Source organism: Tetrao urogallus, assembly GCF_951394365.1.
Source record: "Tetrao urogallus genome assembly, chromosome: 4".
Taxonomy (NCBI): Eukaryota; Metazoa; Chordata; class Aves; order Galliformes; family Phasianidae; genus Tetrao; species Tetrao urogallus.
The window spans coordinates 30,499,028-30,515,259 of record NC_136817.1 but is presented as its reverse complement, the minus strand read 5'-3'; the positions used below and the strand labels follow the sequence as shown (position 1 = coordinate 30,515,259).

The window sequence follows — 16,232 nt, the reverse complement described above, 5'->3', positions numbered from 1 at the left end:
CTTCCATAGCAAACAGCAATGTTCCCACTTGTTAACATTGCGGAATAATGCCACCGTCATAAATCATGTTCTCTTGTTTTTCTTCACTCTGTAACAGATACCCCAGTAAAGGACCCAAACTATCTCAGAAGTGAGCCTAGAGCCTTTGTAAGCACACCCTGTCCTCTGTATCAGCATACTGGGGGTGAAGAAGGATCCCGGGTCTTCACATAGGCCCCCATCATTGCTTATGGGGCCAAGATTTGGCTGCTCTCCTGCTGAGCAAATTTCTTTCCTTTAGTGTCATTCTCAAGAACAGCCAGTGTGTGGCAATATTTGTAAGTAGTTCCTGCCCTGCTTGGGTTTCTTTGGAAACAAATGAGGTGACGGAGGAGAAGAGGAAGGCCAGAAAGTCCTAAGAGAAGCCTTGTAATAATTAATGATTACCATCTTCTGGGCAAGGTACTGTGGGAAGTCTGCTCACAGATGCCAGAGCAGCCTTGGGCGCTGCGGAAGCTTACCTGCACGCCATTGAGGGACGCAACACCCATGTACAGGAAGACACCATAGAGCACAGGCATAGGAATGAACTGCGGGGGAAAAGAGCAGGAGAAACAAAGTTAGTCGCCTCCATATGTGACACAATGTTAGTGCTCAGGGAGGCATAATCCCCGACTCATGACAGATCTGAACTGTACTTTTGAATCAGTAATGTACAGTAACAGGCACAATCTTTCTGCTGTATGTTGAGAGTTGAAAGAACATCTGGATAGCAGGGCAGAGGCTGAGTGAGCCCTGTTCTCTTCCATTTCAGTGCAACTTGGAAGTCTCCCCAAGAAACAAAAGAAACAAGGACAGATAGTGCCACAGTTAGCCATCAAATTTAAGAAGAGGTGGGATAAAACATTCCAGTAAATTCCAAACTACTTTTCACCTCATAGTTTCTAATGAGACCGAAAGCAGAAGGTAGAAAAACAGAGGAAGAAAACGCATCATGGATCCTATTACACATCCAACGTAATACACAGTGGAAGTATTTCCAGAAGGGCTGATCCCTTCAATCCCAGATGAGCAATTATAGTCATGCAAAGTGAATCTCTAACTGCTCAATCTTTAAATCACACTAATCTGCTACAATTAATAAATAATGGACAATAAGTTATATTCTTTACTTCCAGAAATTGGTTTTTCAAACAACAATTTCTACTCCTTCAAGTGTTGCGCACTAGACACATGCAGGTGGAAACAGCATCCTTTGGAAATAAAGAAGGCTCAAAAGCAGTGGATATGCAGGGGTGCAGCCCCATCTCTAGGTGCCTTGCAAGGTTTAATGCAAGAGCAGCCATTGGTAACTCCACCTTCCTGCCCACTTCAGCAAATGCGACTTTAAACTTCCCCTCCTGTGCCACAGGACCAGCCCAGCTACATCAGCCAGTGTCTGCACTAATCCAGGCAGCTGCAGAGGAGAAACCCTTTGTCTACAGCAGATTCCTGCGTATGCTAGCAACACACACGCTTCCCCGAAAACAATAGCTGGTCCTCCAACCCAAAGCACAGAGCCTTCTGCAAAGGCAAAAACAATTGCACAGTAGCTAAAAAAGGGAGAGTGCTCTTTTTGACTAACAAAATTGTGTGCAATGAGTGTGGCATGTGAATGGAAATACTTGGGCACAAATCAAACAAGATCTGAATAAAAGCCGTTGTGCCACACTTATTTCAACCCAAAAAGAGCAGAAGGGGCTCTGCAGTTGTCTGCTCAGAGTGAGGGAAGCCTTCATGTACTGACAGGCAGCTGCCACAGAATGACAAGTGCAGCACAACCAAAGTCTCCCTGCTCAGAGCGTCACCTGGACTAATAGTAGGAATGTTTGTTTTTCAGCCTGTTTATGTAACTCATTAAAGTGGCGAATAACGTCTGTTTATTGCATTCTCCACTACATCATTAATCGTTTACTAGGTAATAAACACAGCACCGTGCAAATTTCTGTGGAGGCCTTGATCCTGAATGCATGCATTTCACTTCACTAAAGACGTCAGTGCCATGCGTACCACGTCCTCAAAGATCAAAGCATCACTGCCTATGTTCCTTCCTTGTCTCACTCCCTCTCATCTCCTTCAAGCTCCTTGACTGCTGGTTTATCTTTCTATTGCCGTACTGTTTGTCCCTCCTACTGGGGAAGGACGAGGAGTCAGTGTGTGGTTCACAGTTATGAGTACCCAAGGGATTCAATATCCTCACTAGATCTGAGGGATTAGATAAGTCAATATCTCCTCCAGCAAGGTGAGCAGGAGGCTTTATGAGTTTGGCTTTCTAGTTCACTTACCTTGCTTTCTTTTCTCCCATTCTTTCTCCCTCTCTTTTTCAAAAAAAAAAAAAAAAAAAAAAAGAAATATGTCTAAATATTATTTCACCATTCCATTATAATTAATCCTGTAAATCGTTTGTAAGAGAAACTTCAGCACATTATCCTCCAGAGTAGCAAGCAGTGCTTTCATTTTGGAAGATTATGTTTTGGCAAAGTATTCACTGGCTATGGGGTTGCTGGCATGGGCACTCGGAACAAACCTGCTGCTAGCCAACAGAATTAAGAATGTATTTATAGGAAAGTGCCTGTCATTCTCCTAGCAGGGTAGAGGATGTTTTGGATGAGGTCTGCCATAGCTGAGCTGGAAAGATGAGTGACATTCAAAAACAGCACAAACACAACACCCTCAAACAACAAGGATGGGATTATTCTGCAAATTCCCTGTTTTATTGAGTTTGGGAGCATTAGTGTTCAATTTGCTGCTGGCGTGAGAAGGGTCAAATGTTCTGCAATACATTCTGCAAAGCAGTTGCAGGAGACCCTACCACTGGAGTTTGTTGAAGGTCCTGAAACACTGCCAGCTAATTCCTATTGGCACGTGGGCAAGGAGCACGCCAATTTATCCTCAGACATCCTCCTGTGAGGATCTTGCCCATACACATTCTTTGGAAAAGCTGAGAAGAACAATGAGGGAAGCAAGAGCAGGGGAAATAACAGAGCCTGCAGAATAGAGGAAGAGAGATCTTGCAAGGAAAGGTCACGCGAACTAACAGTGTGCCTGCACGCAGCACCACTTAAGCCATCCCAGGAACAGGCAGTATCCTGCACAAGGAACAGATAAGCACGTTTTCTAGTTTCATCCTGTGATTTGATGCAACGAGGATGCATTTCTTTGTGGTTCTGTGCCAATAAATCTCAGCTCTTGGAAAATAGCTGCCTATCTAAATTAAATGGTACGTGAGCAGCACAAGTATCCACAGACTTCAGTAAAATCACAGTAAGAAAAGATCAGGAAATTAAGAAATCACATTTTATTGCACTGCTTTCTACAGAAACATATTTTCTGTGCTGCCAAGCTGGGCATTGCTTTTGAGCAAGAAGAGGAGTGCTCTTTTAGGAGGATTCAGCCTAAAAGAATGGAAATTTGATTGTTGTGCTGGCTCTTTTTAAAAGCAGGGCAAGCTGCAGGAGCTATACACTGCTGAGGTGCATGCCTTGGCAGCCCTAATAGGCAGGGCAAAATTCCTGCTCTACGAAGGCAGTGGCAACAGTCCCAAAGATTTTTGGCCAGAACTTTATCTATGGAGTAATACTATCTGCTGTAGGCTGTGTTCATTGCCATCAGTTCTGCATATTCTCTCTCATCAAAGTTACTTCCTTCCAGTGGGCACACACATGCCCCATGAGTAAAATACCAGATGAAGATTTTCATCATCCACGTGTAGAAGATCCTGAAAATCTGGTTCTGACAACTCATACCACAGAACTTATTTCCTCCTCTAGAAACAGCTAGGCTTCAGGGTGAATGAGAAAGTGAGAGATATCTGCAGGCTGCATTACTCCCTCCAAAAGTAGGAACTTCAGCCCAGTCCCTCCCTCTGACACATGTTGTAGAAGCACTCTTAATTCTGCACTTGACAGCTTCTTCTGGAGCTATAAAACAAAACTGTTTTAAGGCTCCTGGAGGCCTCCTGGGAGTAAATGTGTCCTGAAAGAAGGTGCTGTGAAGTTGCATTCCTGCACCTCGCAGCAGCTCAGCATACAGAGCTCTGTGCAAAGGAACAAAGTACATAAACGCCTGGGTTTGTGCCTGTGTGTATATTTTACTATGTGCACACACGTGTACATGCAAATGTACTTTTCTGGATTACATATTCATCTGTTAATCTGTCTTTCACACAGCAACTGTGCTTCACTGCCAACCAACCTTCCATGATGTCATCAGTAGGGTCTCAAAGTTTATCTGCAGTATGCTTTCCTAACAACACAAGCACAGCAGGAGAATAACATCATAAAAGAAAACTTTACCATGCACACAGACGAAAAATCCTAAATTAAAATCACAGCCCTCAGAAACAACAGCCCTGAACCTTGGTACTATTCTATGTATTTATAGCACACCACCACAAATACATTATTTTTTTCCTTCCAAAAATTTACATTTAAGCTTTCATTAAATTGACGAGTTGCATCAGTGATTCTCAATACTTTTCCATTCTTCAGCTATGAGCCTTTTTAGAAGCACAGAAATGGTGTGACAGTTGTGGTCCTGGCCACTTGCTTGCACTTCTGTGAGCAGAAGGAAGCAGAAAAGATTACGTGCTTACCTTCAAGATAGGAGCCATAAAGACAGACACACCAGTCAGAATGAAAACAATGACTCCAGTGACTCTCTGCTCCCTGGAAGAAAAGCATTAGGTTAGCAGTATGTTTTCAGCTTTATTTCTAGTTTTGTTCCCTTCTTAGAGCATTCAAAACCTATGTAAATTCTGGCAACTCATTTTTTGCAGCCACGTTTTCAAAGCTGACTGACAATAACAAGCCAACACCTTCAGGCAGGCATCTTTATCATGACCAAGCCTCATACAGATCTTTTTTCAAGCACCAAATCAGTTTTTGTATGTTTGCTTGTTTCCCTAGCTCCATTGTTTGTGGATCAGCAGAGTGCTGCTACCAAATAATGAGGAGTGTGTTTAAATGTTAAACATTAGAAACTGTTAACCAGCAAACCAGATTCTCTGCACGGCAGCTTTCACAACATGCAAATAGGTAATAAATCATTAGCTCTCCACTCTTAAATTAGCAACATATTTCAAAGCTTGGTCACAGTATTCCGACAGATAAATGCTGTTTCTCACCGTACTGTACACTGCTCTGCACACCACGTACAAAGGGAGTTCACAATCCCCTGGTCCAGGACTTCATGGGGTGCTGGACATTTGACTTAAGAGGCACCCACAACTGCTCCCTGCATCTGAAAATGCTTTTGCAAATAGTATTTCTGAGTACTTAAAGTTAGGCCATTAAGTTTCTATTATTTGCCTAACTAAGTGATTTCCAGGAGTGCTGCTGCTCCTGTTGAAAGCACTTCAGGCCACTTAATTAAGGGCAACCAAATACAGAACAAATGGTTTGAATTAATAGAATAGATTGCTTTAGCCACAACAAGTTTAAGTCTTTTACCACTACATTTGCTAGCAAACTCCTGTCTAGTTTCCATGGATAAAGACATCTGAAGTAAATACGTCTTCTTTCTCAGACACTGTAAAACTGCTGAATCTCATAGTCAGGTTGGGAAACACAAAGAAGGATGTAGGAGATTCTTCATGAAAACACTGCAGAGCCCCGATGACACCAGACCGTAAAGCGTTGTGTAGTTAGAGGTGGCTTCAGTGTGCATGCCCAAAGTAGACAAAAATTATCTCAACTCTGAAATTAAGTTCCCTTTTCTTCCTCCCTTCACTTGCCCTCGCTCTGTACACAGACACACACATGGTAGAATGGTTTTCTTCCTTTTCAAGAAAGAGTATCTGCAGAAGGATTATGCCAGATAAGCGTCTAACTAAGAGGATATATCCTCTGAAGGCAGGAAAAAAAAAAGCTGTAAGGAAGCACAGCTGATCTGAAGATTTACTGCAAATCTAAGAGCTTTTTCCCCCTGAACTTCTACACATGCTCTGTTCAACGCATGACCATTTATAGTACAAACTGATCTCTGCAGGCAAACAAGGTAATAAAGGTCTATTTGGTTTGACATACCTCACTCCCAAAAACTTGGGCTGTTCTCCAGGGGCTGAAGTTTCAGTCTCCATCTTCAGGCTGTCAATATGAGCAATGGAGATCACAGTCGCAGCAACATACCAGGGCAGCCCCATAAAGGAGCAGATAATCATCAGAATGGCCACCCAGAACAAATCCAAATGATATCCAGCACCTTTCTGTGAAGGGAGACAGACAGCCTTAGCTTTAATTATTCTAAATGCATAAGGACTAGCCAAGGTTCTGGCACGGGGCAGAGGCACACCAACCAAGCAGCATTTCCTTCAGCTGTATCTTTAGTGAACTGCTTGGCTGCTCTAAGAGACAGAAGTTTTCACAAGCAATTTGCAGAGTGGGTCACACTGCTACATAATGGATGAACTCCTGCTTCAGCAGGGGAAGCAGGTATATGATACTGTTCTGGCAAGTTTTGAAAACAATATAATGGGGTTAAGCAGTAAGTATAAGAAAGTAGCAGACATGCAAGCAGTCCGGCAAAAGACCAAGCACTGTGCAGTGTTTGGAGGTTGGGTTGGTGCAAGATAAGCCCTGCAGCCAGTCAAGTAGTTCAGTACAGTGCTACTCTTTACACAGCAGACTACGAGTTAAATATGACTGTAGAGAGGTTGTGTTCACTAGGAAGAATTAGGTGAGTTACGTCTTACCTTGTAGACAGTATAAGCAAGTTCTCAAAATATATGTATATCTTGATTACAATGTGTTTACGGTAACCTGGAGGAGCTCTATATTGCCTCTAACAAAAAAAAAAGCCACCAAAAACTGGAAACACACACGATATATGCTATTTTTACAAGTTAAGCTTTCCCAGATTTTTTTTCTTTTACATGAAATGACACAGTGACAAGAAACCAAATACCCAACACTATTCCAACTCCCTGCTGACTCCACAGTGTGTGCAAAACCAGAACTAGAACACATTTTCAGAGCATGAGACAGATAGAGAAACCAGAGAGTTTGGACAGGGCAAGAACGCGGAAGGGCAGTCTGTAAACAAGTGAGCAGTTTACATGGTGTGAGCAGTTATCCTGCTGATCTGCTACAAGTGCACAGGACTTCTTTTGACATTGTGGGAAGCCAGAATTTTCACCAACTGTGTGTTCATATGAGTCTAGCTCTCCACACAAACATCACTGTCAGAGTGGAGTCAACAACCACTGATGATGGAGGGGGAGAAATGCTGACCCAGGTACTGGTGCGAGGAAAGGGACTTGTCATTCTGGACTGTGCAAGGTGTGAAATCCCCATCCAGCTGCTTTTGCTTTGTTCACTTCACTTGGTTTCTCTCTTCTCTCATATCCTGATTTGCAAAGACATGGCACACAAACAGTGTTTGTTATCTTTAGTTGGACTTGAGGTACTCTTCTGAAAGTCAGAAATTCTTCTGTATAATGGAGAATGAAGTTGTTCACAATCCCTTTCCCAGGCCTCATGTTTTCTTCCAAGTACAACAGCTCCTTCCATTTCAAGGGCTATTTCATTTGGCATCAGGAACTACAACAGCACTTTTGTGTGCCAAGTCATCTCACAGTTGTGTGACAGCATGGATATGCACAGAGCTTTTAACACCCAAACCAACTTTTCATAAAACCAGACAGAAGCCTTATTTTATGAGGCAGCTGTTGTAAAATAACTCAATGAATGACTTAATGAAGCTTACCTGAAAGCAAGCTTAGAGATATATGGTGCCTGCCAAAAAGGTAGCATTTACCATCTCCTATCTCAGAGCAAGATCTCAACTCCTATATTTAGGATACAACGCAACTGCAGAAACTCAGTCAGGACTTCATGGTCAGTCTGAGCAATGCTGATTTTGCTGGGTACTGAAGGTACTTTCCTGAAATCCCAACTATGCTTTCTGAGGCATACTGACAAGAGCAGCTCATGGGACTCATAACCCATCAAAATAAGAAAGCTGCCCTCATTTTTTGATTCTTTTTAGAAACCTTTGTTCTTCAGACTGATCTGAAGAGAAACTCCAGTGGAAACTGATATTGTAAACAGAAGTTTCTGTCAGAGGCAGACAGCAGCGCCTGCTAGCAAAACACTGGGTGAATTCACCCCTAAAAAGCTTTCTCCAAATCCAGTACACTCCTACTATTAATCTTTTTTTTTTAAATACATTAGGGGATGAACAGAAAAATCACCAGTCACAAATGCCAAGAAGCAAAAAAAACAAACAAGACATCAAAGAATAGGATCTTCAGAAAAACACCAAAGAATTCTTTACAGTTTGATGTTTTAAAGATTAACCTTTTTTTAAACTTGTTCAATTTGATTTTATTGGAAAGAACAAATGAACCAGTCCTATGTGGTGACCTTAGAGGGAAAGCAACCCAGCTCCTCTTGAATAGTAGTCAGTGTTTTCCTAATACATTCACTGCTTGCTTTGGCTGGCCAGCAGCACCCAGACGGTTACTCAGTGCCACCTTGCCAATACTTTAACAGGGCAGCAGCAGGAAAAAAAAGTCCTCCTTTGGTCCTGCAGTAGATGTGTACCAATGTACATTTTGATGCAGAGCAGCAGGAGAGGACTGGAGAACCCCCATTTAAACAAAAGCATGTTCTCACAACTGTAAGAAAGGAAGCAGGAAACATTTTTTTATATTAAACAGTACCTTGTGGGAATGTTTATACTTTGTGACTAAAAAAGTACACCCAGTGCTGATGATAGCATGAGCAGGAGTAGGGAGGTAATCCTGCCCCTGTACTCAGCATTGGTGAGGCCCCACCTCGAGTACTGTGTTCAGTTTTGGGCACCTCAGTACAGAAAGGACATTGAGGTGCTGGAGCAGGTCCAAAGAAGGGCAACAAGGCTTGTGAAGGGCTTGGAGAACAGGCCCTACAAGGAGAGACTGAAGGATCTGGGGCTGTTCAGTCTGGGGAAAAAGACGGCTGAGGAGAGACCTCATTGTTCTCTTCCAATATCTGAAAGGTGCTTACAGTGAGAGTGGGGTTGATCTCTTCTCACTGGTGACAGGATGAGAGGAAATGGCCTCAAGTTGCACCAAGGTAAGTTTAGGTTGGATATCAGGAAAAACTTCTTTACAGAAAGGGTTGTTAAGCACTGGAATAGGTTCCCCATGCCTCCCCATGGTTGAGTCACCATCCCTGGACGTGTTTAAAAACCCTTTGGATGCGATGCTCAGGAACATGATTTAGTGGAGGGTTGTTAGAATTGGGTAGTATGGTTAGGTTGTGGTTGGGCTTGATAGTCTTTAAGGTCTTTTCCAACCTGAACAATTCCATGATTCTATGTTCAGATAGTCAGAAGCTCACAACAGAAAGGCTGGGTGCCTCTTCCTTAGAAAGCATTACCTGGGGACTTCGATTTTTGTGGCCTTTCCCGGCTTTGCTGGGACAAAGCAAGCAGCAAGAAGACCAAATCATGACAGCTAAAGCATACCAAAAACTGAGGCCATGTCAATAAGAAAAAGCCACCATCACAGGAGGAAATCAGACACCAGCAGAAAGCAAGTCTGTGCCAACTGCCCTGTCTGACAGGCAGGCAGACACCTGTACTGAACCTTGCCTCCATACGTGCCTTCACTTAATAGTGTGCTTCAAGGACAGGGTAAAGATTAGCCTTCCCATGAGGAAGATGTGGGCGCAGCATTAACTTTATCTGTCCAACTCCAGATGGCATGAGACAATAGCCAGCTACTATTCCTTTTTCTGCACAACAAACCGTTCCTGTGCCTTTCTGGTCTTTCAAGTCAGTGTTAAATCACACTGATTGCCTAATGCCTACAAAGTGACCATATGCAACTTCCTCCTCTTTTTCAAGTAGGAGCCCAATGCACAGAAGAACTACATTTCCATCAGCTCTCAGTATAAATGTTGAAGTGGCGATCAAAACTATGACTCAGAACTACCTGCGTTTAGAGTGAGCCTTTGCTGTCATGGGTTAAGCCACTTGAAATGTCTGCTGTTCGCAAAAAAGGGAGAGATTTCTTTTACAGGAGTTTAATGTGTTTCAACAGAACTGACCATGCAGGGAAGGGAAAAACCCTACAGGCATGAAAACCTGTATAGCGCTGGTCTGGAAAGTTTATTTCAAAAAAATTACTACATCCTGAGCTGCTACATGTCAGCGGATAAAGCTTTAAATAACTCCAATTGTGGTTGTGCCTTTGGCATACCTACAATCTCTTCAGCTTATTTCTTGTATTTTACTGTGCCATAACACCAACATAACAGCTGCCAAATGTGGGCCACCCTTTGCCATATCCATCAAAGGTGGGTTCCTGCAGTCACCCTGGCACTCAAAGCTCTCCTTTGGAGTGGCTGACAGCCACACTGATATGCTGTGCCCAGGAAAGGCCACGACAGAGACTTTGTTCTGCTGACTGCTGGCAACACTGACCTGCAATTGCCTTACAATAAGAACAGTAACAAGGGCTTATCAGATCTTGGGAAGGTTTGCCTATTTTGATTAGATCAGAGAAGTTTTGGCCTGGAGACAATAATGCAGTGCTGTCCAAAGAAAAATCAGGTCATTGCTCAGGTTGGAGCAGAGGCACACAGGCTCTCCCAGTAACAAGCCTATGACAAATGCTGCCTGTAGATCTATGCACGCCAGTGTGTTTATCCTACAGTTAACTTTTGCCCTCTTCCCAGGTAATTGGTGACATAAGGGAATATTCAAGGGTATAAGCAAGTCAGGAGAGCCCACCTGTCCAACTATTTCTGCCTCTTCCATTTACGGCTCATGCTACACCAAGCTCCCTCAATTAGGCTGTTGTTTGAGTGAGATATTTACCTGGTTGATCTACTGTGCCCACCTTCTTTTTCCTTGCATGCTAAACCACGCTGTGTGCTAAACACTGCCACAGGCCCTCCTCCATCTCTAGCACAGAAAAATCATGGGATAGCTCTTTGCATACATGCAAGTCACAAAGCACACCCACCTTGAGCTTGTGTTCCTTCCTGTTGACAATGACGGCTGTGATTTGCTGGTCCATGAAGATGAGGATAGTCACCAGCAGTGCAGGGATGGCTGCTGCCAGGTACACCCACCATGGGTTCCCTCCAAAAGGTGGGATAAACCAGCCCCTCTCAGGACTGGTTGGCTTTAAAGAGCAAGAAAAGGAAAGCATGTGTTAGAGCCACAATATAGCACAGATATCATTATGCTATAAATGCACAGGGCTTTTCCTTCCAATGAACGACTAGAGACACTTAAAGTTTGTGATAATTTAATTCTCCCAATCAAAAGCAACAAAAAGTTCTTGAAAATGAAACTGCTTATTGATGGCCAGCTTTTGCAAGCTGATTAGCAGCAAGGTTACAAGAGGAGCTATGAGGAATGTGCCAGTAATGTGCCAGCTGCTCTGATCAGTTTCTCTGAAACGGCTCCAGGAATCTGAGTAAGGGAATGTCTCCGAGGTGGCTGAGCATATAACACCAGCTCTTGAGTCCTGGATATGAGAAACTATACCCAAAGGAGGTAGGACAAGCTAGGATTTAGGAGATCAGCCAACCAAAACAATGCTCATTAAAAGGATAATTAAAAGGATAAGTAAAACGGTCATTTCTAGTGAGCTAATTACTTTCCTGTTTTGAGGGCAACTGATTTTACACAGGGTAGTTGGGGGTAAAAGGGAACCTATTCCAAAAGCCATAAAATGAGTTGACAACTACATACCTTGAATTCACTTGGCACAATTAGTTTTGGTGTGTCCACACCTACCAGGGCATCTATTCCACAGAAAATCAAAATGGATAAGATAATGGCAAAGTCACTGATAAGCTTCCTGGCCTGAAACAGGAATCAACATGGTAAGGTTAGTTAGCACTATGAAACACCACTTCATCCATGTCTTATATACTATGTGAAACTCCGAGTATGCGTTTGTTGGCAATACAAAATAATCATTTCCTCTTCTGTAGAAAGTAGGGTTTACATTGTAATGTCTCATGCAATTTCCACCAAATGTGCCTTGTTACTTTCATTTTTTTGCCTGAGAGCCAAAGAATTAAGCCTAAATGGAAATATGAAAACAAGTCTGAGGAGAAGGATTGCCGGTTCCTTGTTTTGGCAAGTCAAACTGCCAAAGTAACATTGAGAACTATTTAACATCTTGAGAAGAATTCTGAGACAATTTAGCTTTGTTTCTTTTTCAAATAATCTTGCAAGTTTTCATTGTGATCATCCAAACTACTGAGACTTTAAGGTCAGCTTCCAACATTAACAGATATTGAATATTTATAAATGAAACTTAAAAAAAACTTAATGACATTTTTACACGTTACTTAATAATATTTCCTTCTGTTTGCCTTCTGATTCTCATAATCGTGTTTTTCTCTGCAGGGACAGAGGCTGCTTTTTTGATACAAGTTGAGCTTCTCACATCATCTCTGGATTCCCAAGGTATGAAATGAAGCTTTAGTATAAAATACCGTGTTATGCCCAGATACTGTTCTTTCAATGGGTCTGATTTTGCAGTGCACATTAGGAAAAAAAGTGAGAAAAAGAAGAAAAGAATTAAATGGACACATTTTGGATGTGGATGTGGATAATGGACAAATGACAATGGAAATAATCATGGACTTCCCTTTAGTAGATGGGGAAACGAACTTCCATGACAGATGTGATGTTCTGTCTGAACTGCAGACTTTGAAATGGTTTTGCTTTTTGTTCAATTAGTAAATTAACCCAAAATTAACCCAAGTAGACAACAAGAGAAATGGAGCATCTCAGTTAATCCTCTGCGTATTTTAAAGAATGCAACTCTAATGAAAACAATGGAATACAGCAATGTAAAGCTGCCGCTGGTTGGGCCCTGAAACTAAACTGAGCTGGCCCCACTGTGCTTCTCTGTAACTATGAGCTTTTTGTACACGTTCCTTCTAGGCCTCCTAGGTTCACATGGTTACAGATAAATTGAGCTGCGTTTCAGGCTGGATGGAATTCATTTCTTTTTTTATTAAAAATAATAGAGGTTCAGTTATAACAGAACAGTAAAAATCCTTGCAAGATAGATCTCATTGTGTTAGAATGCCAAAAATGGGGGACAAGCCTTACACAAACATGGCTTTTTGGCTACAAGTGGAAACCTGCTGTCTTCCTTCAGAAGAAAACTGGTGAAACTGGCAAAGGCAGAATATCTTGGAGAGGGCAGAGCTGCTTGTTCACTACATTTCAAGTAAACTCCTCACAGCCAAAAGGCCTGTTAGTTTTTTTATCCACTACCATTCTTTGTTTAACAATTGTCATGGCAAGCTCAGTTGCAGAGACAGAATAAGCAGATCTACCTGAGAGGTGCACATAAGTTGGCTGGAAGTCTGAGCAAAACCTTGTTTAAGTCAATTCAAAGGTTATCAGGACATCCCTGATCCTAAGAGAAGATATGGAATTCCTGTTTTGAGTCCCTAGCATAACAGGTAACACTAGATGTGGGGTGTAGCAGAGTTCAATATTTTTGCAGATTTCTATTTCAGATGCTACCTGGTAACAAAAAAGATGTGTCTGTTCTCCTTTTCAGTGCAGACAACTAGCTTACCCACTTTTATTCAGTAACAAAGCAAACACTCCCTCCTCTAGCTATAAGCAGGGAAACTTTCTGACATATTAATTAATTGTCCCTTTTGGTTCCATGATATACCTTTGTTAACCAATACCATGTTTTTATTGCAACAAAAACAATCTGGTTTCCCTGGAAAGTGCCTGTCCCCATGTGACAGCTATACCAAAAGGATAGCTCGTCTTTGCACTCTGAAAGAATAAAGAAGCCAACTGCTAGTGTGAAAGGAGAGACTTACAGTGGTTGGAAAATAGCGACTAGTCTTGAATTTCTTCAGGGCCATTGAGCAGGTATAGGTGCCAAAAAAGAGGATGAAAGACATGAGGGTGATGTCAGGGACATATCCACAGTTGTTGCCCACAAGGTGTCCTCCGTATTTCAAGCACTCCTTCTTTGTCAGAGACGACCAGTCGATGGTGGTGTTGTACTGCAGAAAAAAGAACATTTCCATGAAGCCATGCTCACATAAGCACTGCCCGTGCTAGAGCAGGCACAGAGACAGAGCATCAGGAAAAAAGTAGGAAAGTAAAAGGAAGCATGGAGCAGAAGCTAAAAATTTCTGTGCTTGTGGGCAAGCAGAATGGATTTTAATTCAGAGAGAGGATGGTGTTACCTTTGAACTTCAGACAGTCTAAGGCCTTGGAAGGAAGACCTTTGGCTTAGGTAGTAAATCAAAGGTAAAAACTAAGCTCTCTGTTGCAACTCTTCATATAGCAACTTTATATACAAAGGATGGACAAAGCTCTTTTCCATCATACTTTTAACCATGAGCGCTCACTGTACAGGCTGACCACCAAACCCAACCACTGCCAGCTTCAGGGAGATATTTCAGTTCCCACTATGGGGCTCCCCAGCCCATCCTGATTTGAATAGTTCATTACTAATGATGACTTGTACTGCACAGACAGGAAGACACTACTCGCATTTCATATTTCATCATGGAATCCAGAGCTGCGCAGGGCATACTAGATGATCATGTTTCCTAATGCTTATGGTGAAGCAGAGCCAGAGAAAGGGTCTTTACCTACCCCTGCACCTGTATAATTCACAATAATGTCAGTGTAGTGGAGGAGGACAGAACAAATACAAATCCACAAGAGAGCAAGAATTTAAACATGCATAAAGCACTGAGCTCACGAGGCTACTCTAGGTGTGCACAGAGCACATGGTCTTAAGAGAGATTGGGAATGCAGAATACACACGCTTAATACACAGGAAGTTTAAAATAAATCCAAGTACCTAAAAAATTCTGCGTATCTGACAAGTTTTAGAATCACATTGTCTCTACTGCTCTGTTTCCGCATGAAAACCCAGAGGAAGGAAATAATAGTCCCAGGAACCATAACATAGAGAATTAATATTTAAATTAAAACAACTACAACAAAATACCTCACAGTGAATAAAATAGAGAGAAGAGAGTCTTTTACTCCAAATATTTTAGCTGTAGAAAAATTATGATGAACGTGAACACAGACCAATTCAGGCTGACATGCGATTTACCAGAAGAATGATGTTCTTTACAGAAAGCAGTACAATACAAAATACGCTGTTGCTTAGAAAGAAAATTTTCATCTAGGGAGTTGAGCAAAGTTACATTCCAAGTCTTCAAAATACTTAAGATTCTTGCTGAAGACTAAAGCTTCATGGCCTCATGTCCTACCTATTAGTATCTTGTTCATATGGGTGTACTGAAAAAGTACATCACATGTGCCTCCAAACATGGGATGATGTTCAAGCGTTCTGAAGATACATGCAATAAATTACAATTTCTTCAGCAGATTTTGTGAACTCAAGGAGCTCTAGCTAAACTGAGGCATGACTGTGCTGATGGTGATAGCAGCAGGAGGTGGAAGGGAGAAGAAAACAACAACAGAAAAAACAACTACGTGTTCTTGTTTGAAAAAGTAATGATACATTTGCTCTCTCAGCATTCTGTCTCTCTGTGGCACGAAGCAGCAGCAATTTCTCCTACATCAGTGGGGTTTCTGTAGGTCTGCCCTGACTGTTAGCTTCTGGACCACAGCAGAGGGTGAGTGGAGATGAGAAAACCCAAAGTTTGGGGGCAAATTTTGTACACCATGCATTTGCATGCATACCCCCCCCAGAGTTTGTATGGGAACTGTTGAGTCACAGCCACATTGATTGAGCAATTGGGGAAAAGACTCGGTCAGCCCTGGGAGCACAGGTGAAGACAAGAAGGGGTGCAGCCTGGCTGCAACCTCTCTTAGACCCCATTTAAGGGCTGACTGCCACAGGGGAAGGATCTTTCTGGAAATCCTTCTTTGAGGAAGCTTTCCCCTGAAAACCTAGAATCTTCTGATACAGGTGAGCAATCTTCTTCCCTTCCTTTATAGTATCTTTCTGTTGTACCAGTCCTTCTGTCTTCATACCTTTGTTGTAATGCCTTTCCCATCGTATTGATCTGTCCTGTTGCTATGGAGTTAAACCACTATGACTTCTGCTTTTCAAGCTACAGAAATAAACTCCTGAGTTTTCAATAGTTAAAACTGCTGTTTGGAATACCAAAGAGCAGAAAGAATAGGGTATCCGTTTTCCCTCAAATCTACTACCTGTATGCATCAGTGGTCCCTCCTGGAAGTGTTCACAGCCACTCAACCATTTGACTGGTAGTGGATTTCAGACT

General features: G+C 42.3%; 1 protein-coding gene across 1 annotated transcript in view; it reads right to left on the bottom strand.

Annotated features, from left to right (window-relative positions):
• The window catches only part of SLC4A4 (solute carrier family 4 member 4), a gene marked incomplete at its 3' end in the record, with an annotated part of 159,499 nt that overhangs the window by 12,109 nt on the left and 131,158 nt on the right, over positions 1-16,232 (bottom strand). The window contains exons 15-20 of the mRNA XM_079535009.1: positions 13,827-14,015; positions 11,710-11,823; positions 10,973-11,134; positions 6,045-6,223; positions 4,613-4,685; positions 501-569 (exon numbers count right to left, since the gene is read on the bottom strand). Coding sequence (XP_079391135.1) covers positions 501-569; positions 4,613-4,685; positions 6,045-6,223; positions 10,973-11,134; positions 11,710-11,823; positions 13,827-14,015 — 786 coding nt within the window. The remainder of the gene's footprint in view (positions 1-500; positions 570-4,612; positions 4,686-6,044; positions 6,224-10,972; positions 11,135-11,709; positions 11,824-13,826; positions 14,016-16,232) is intronic.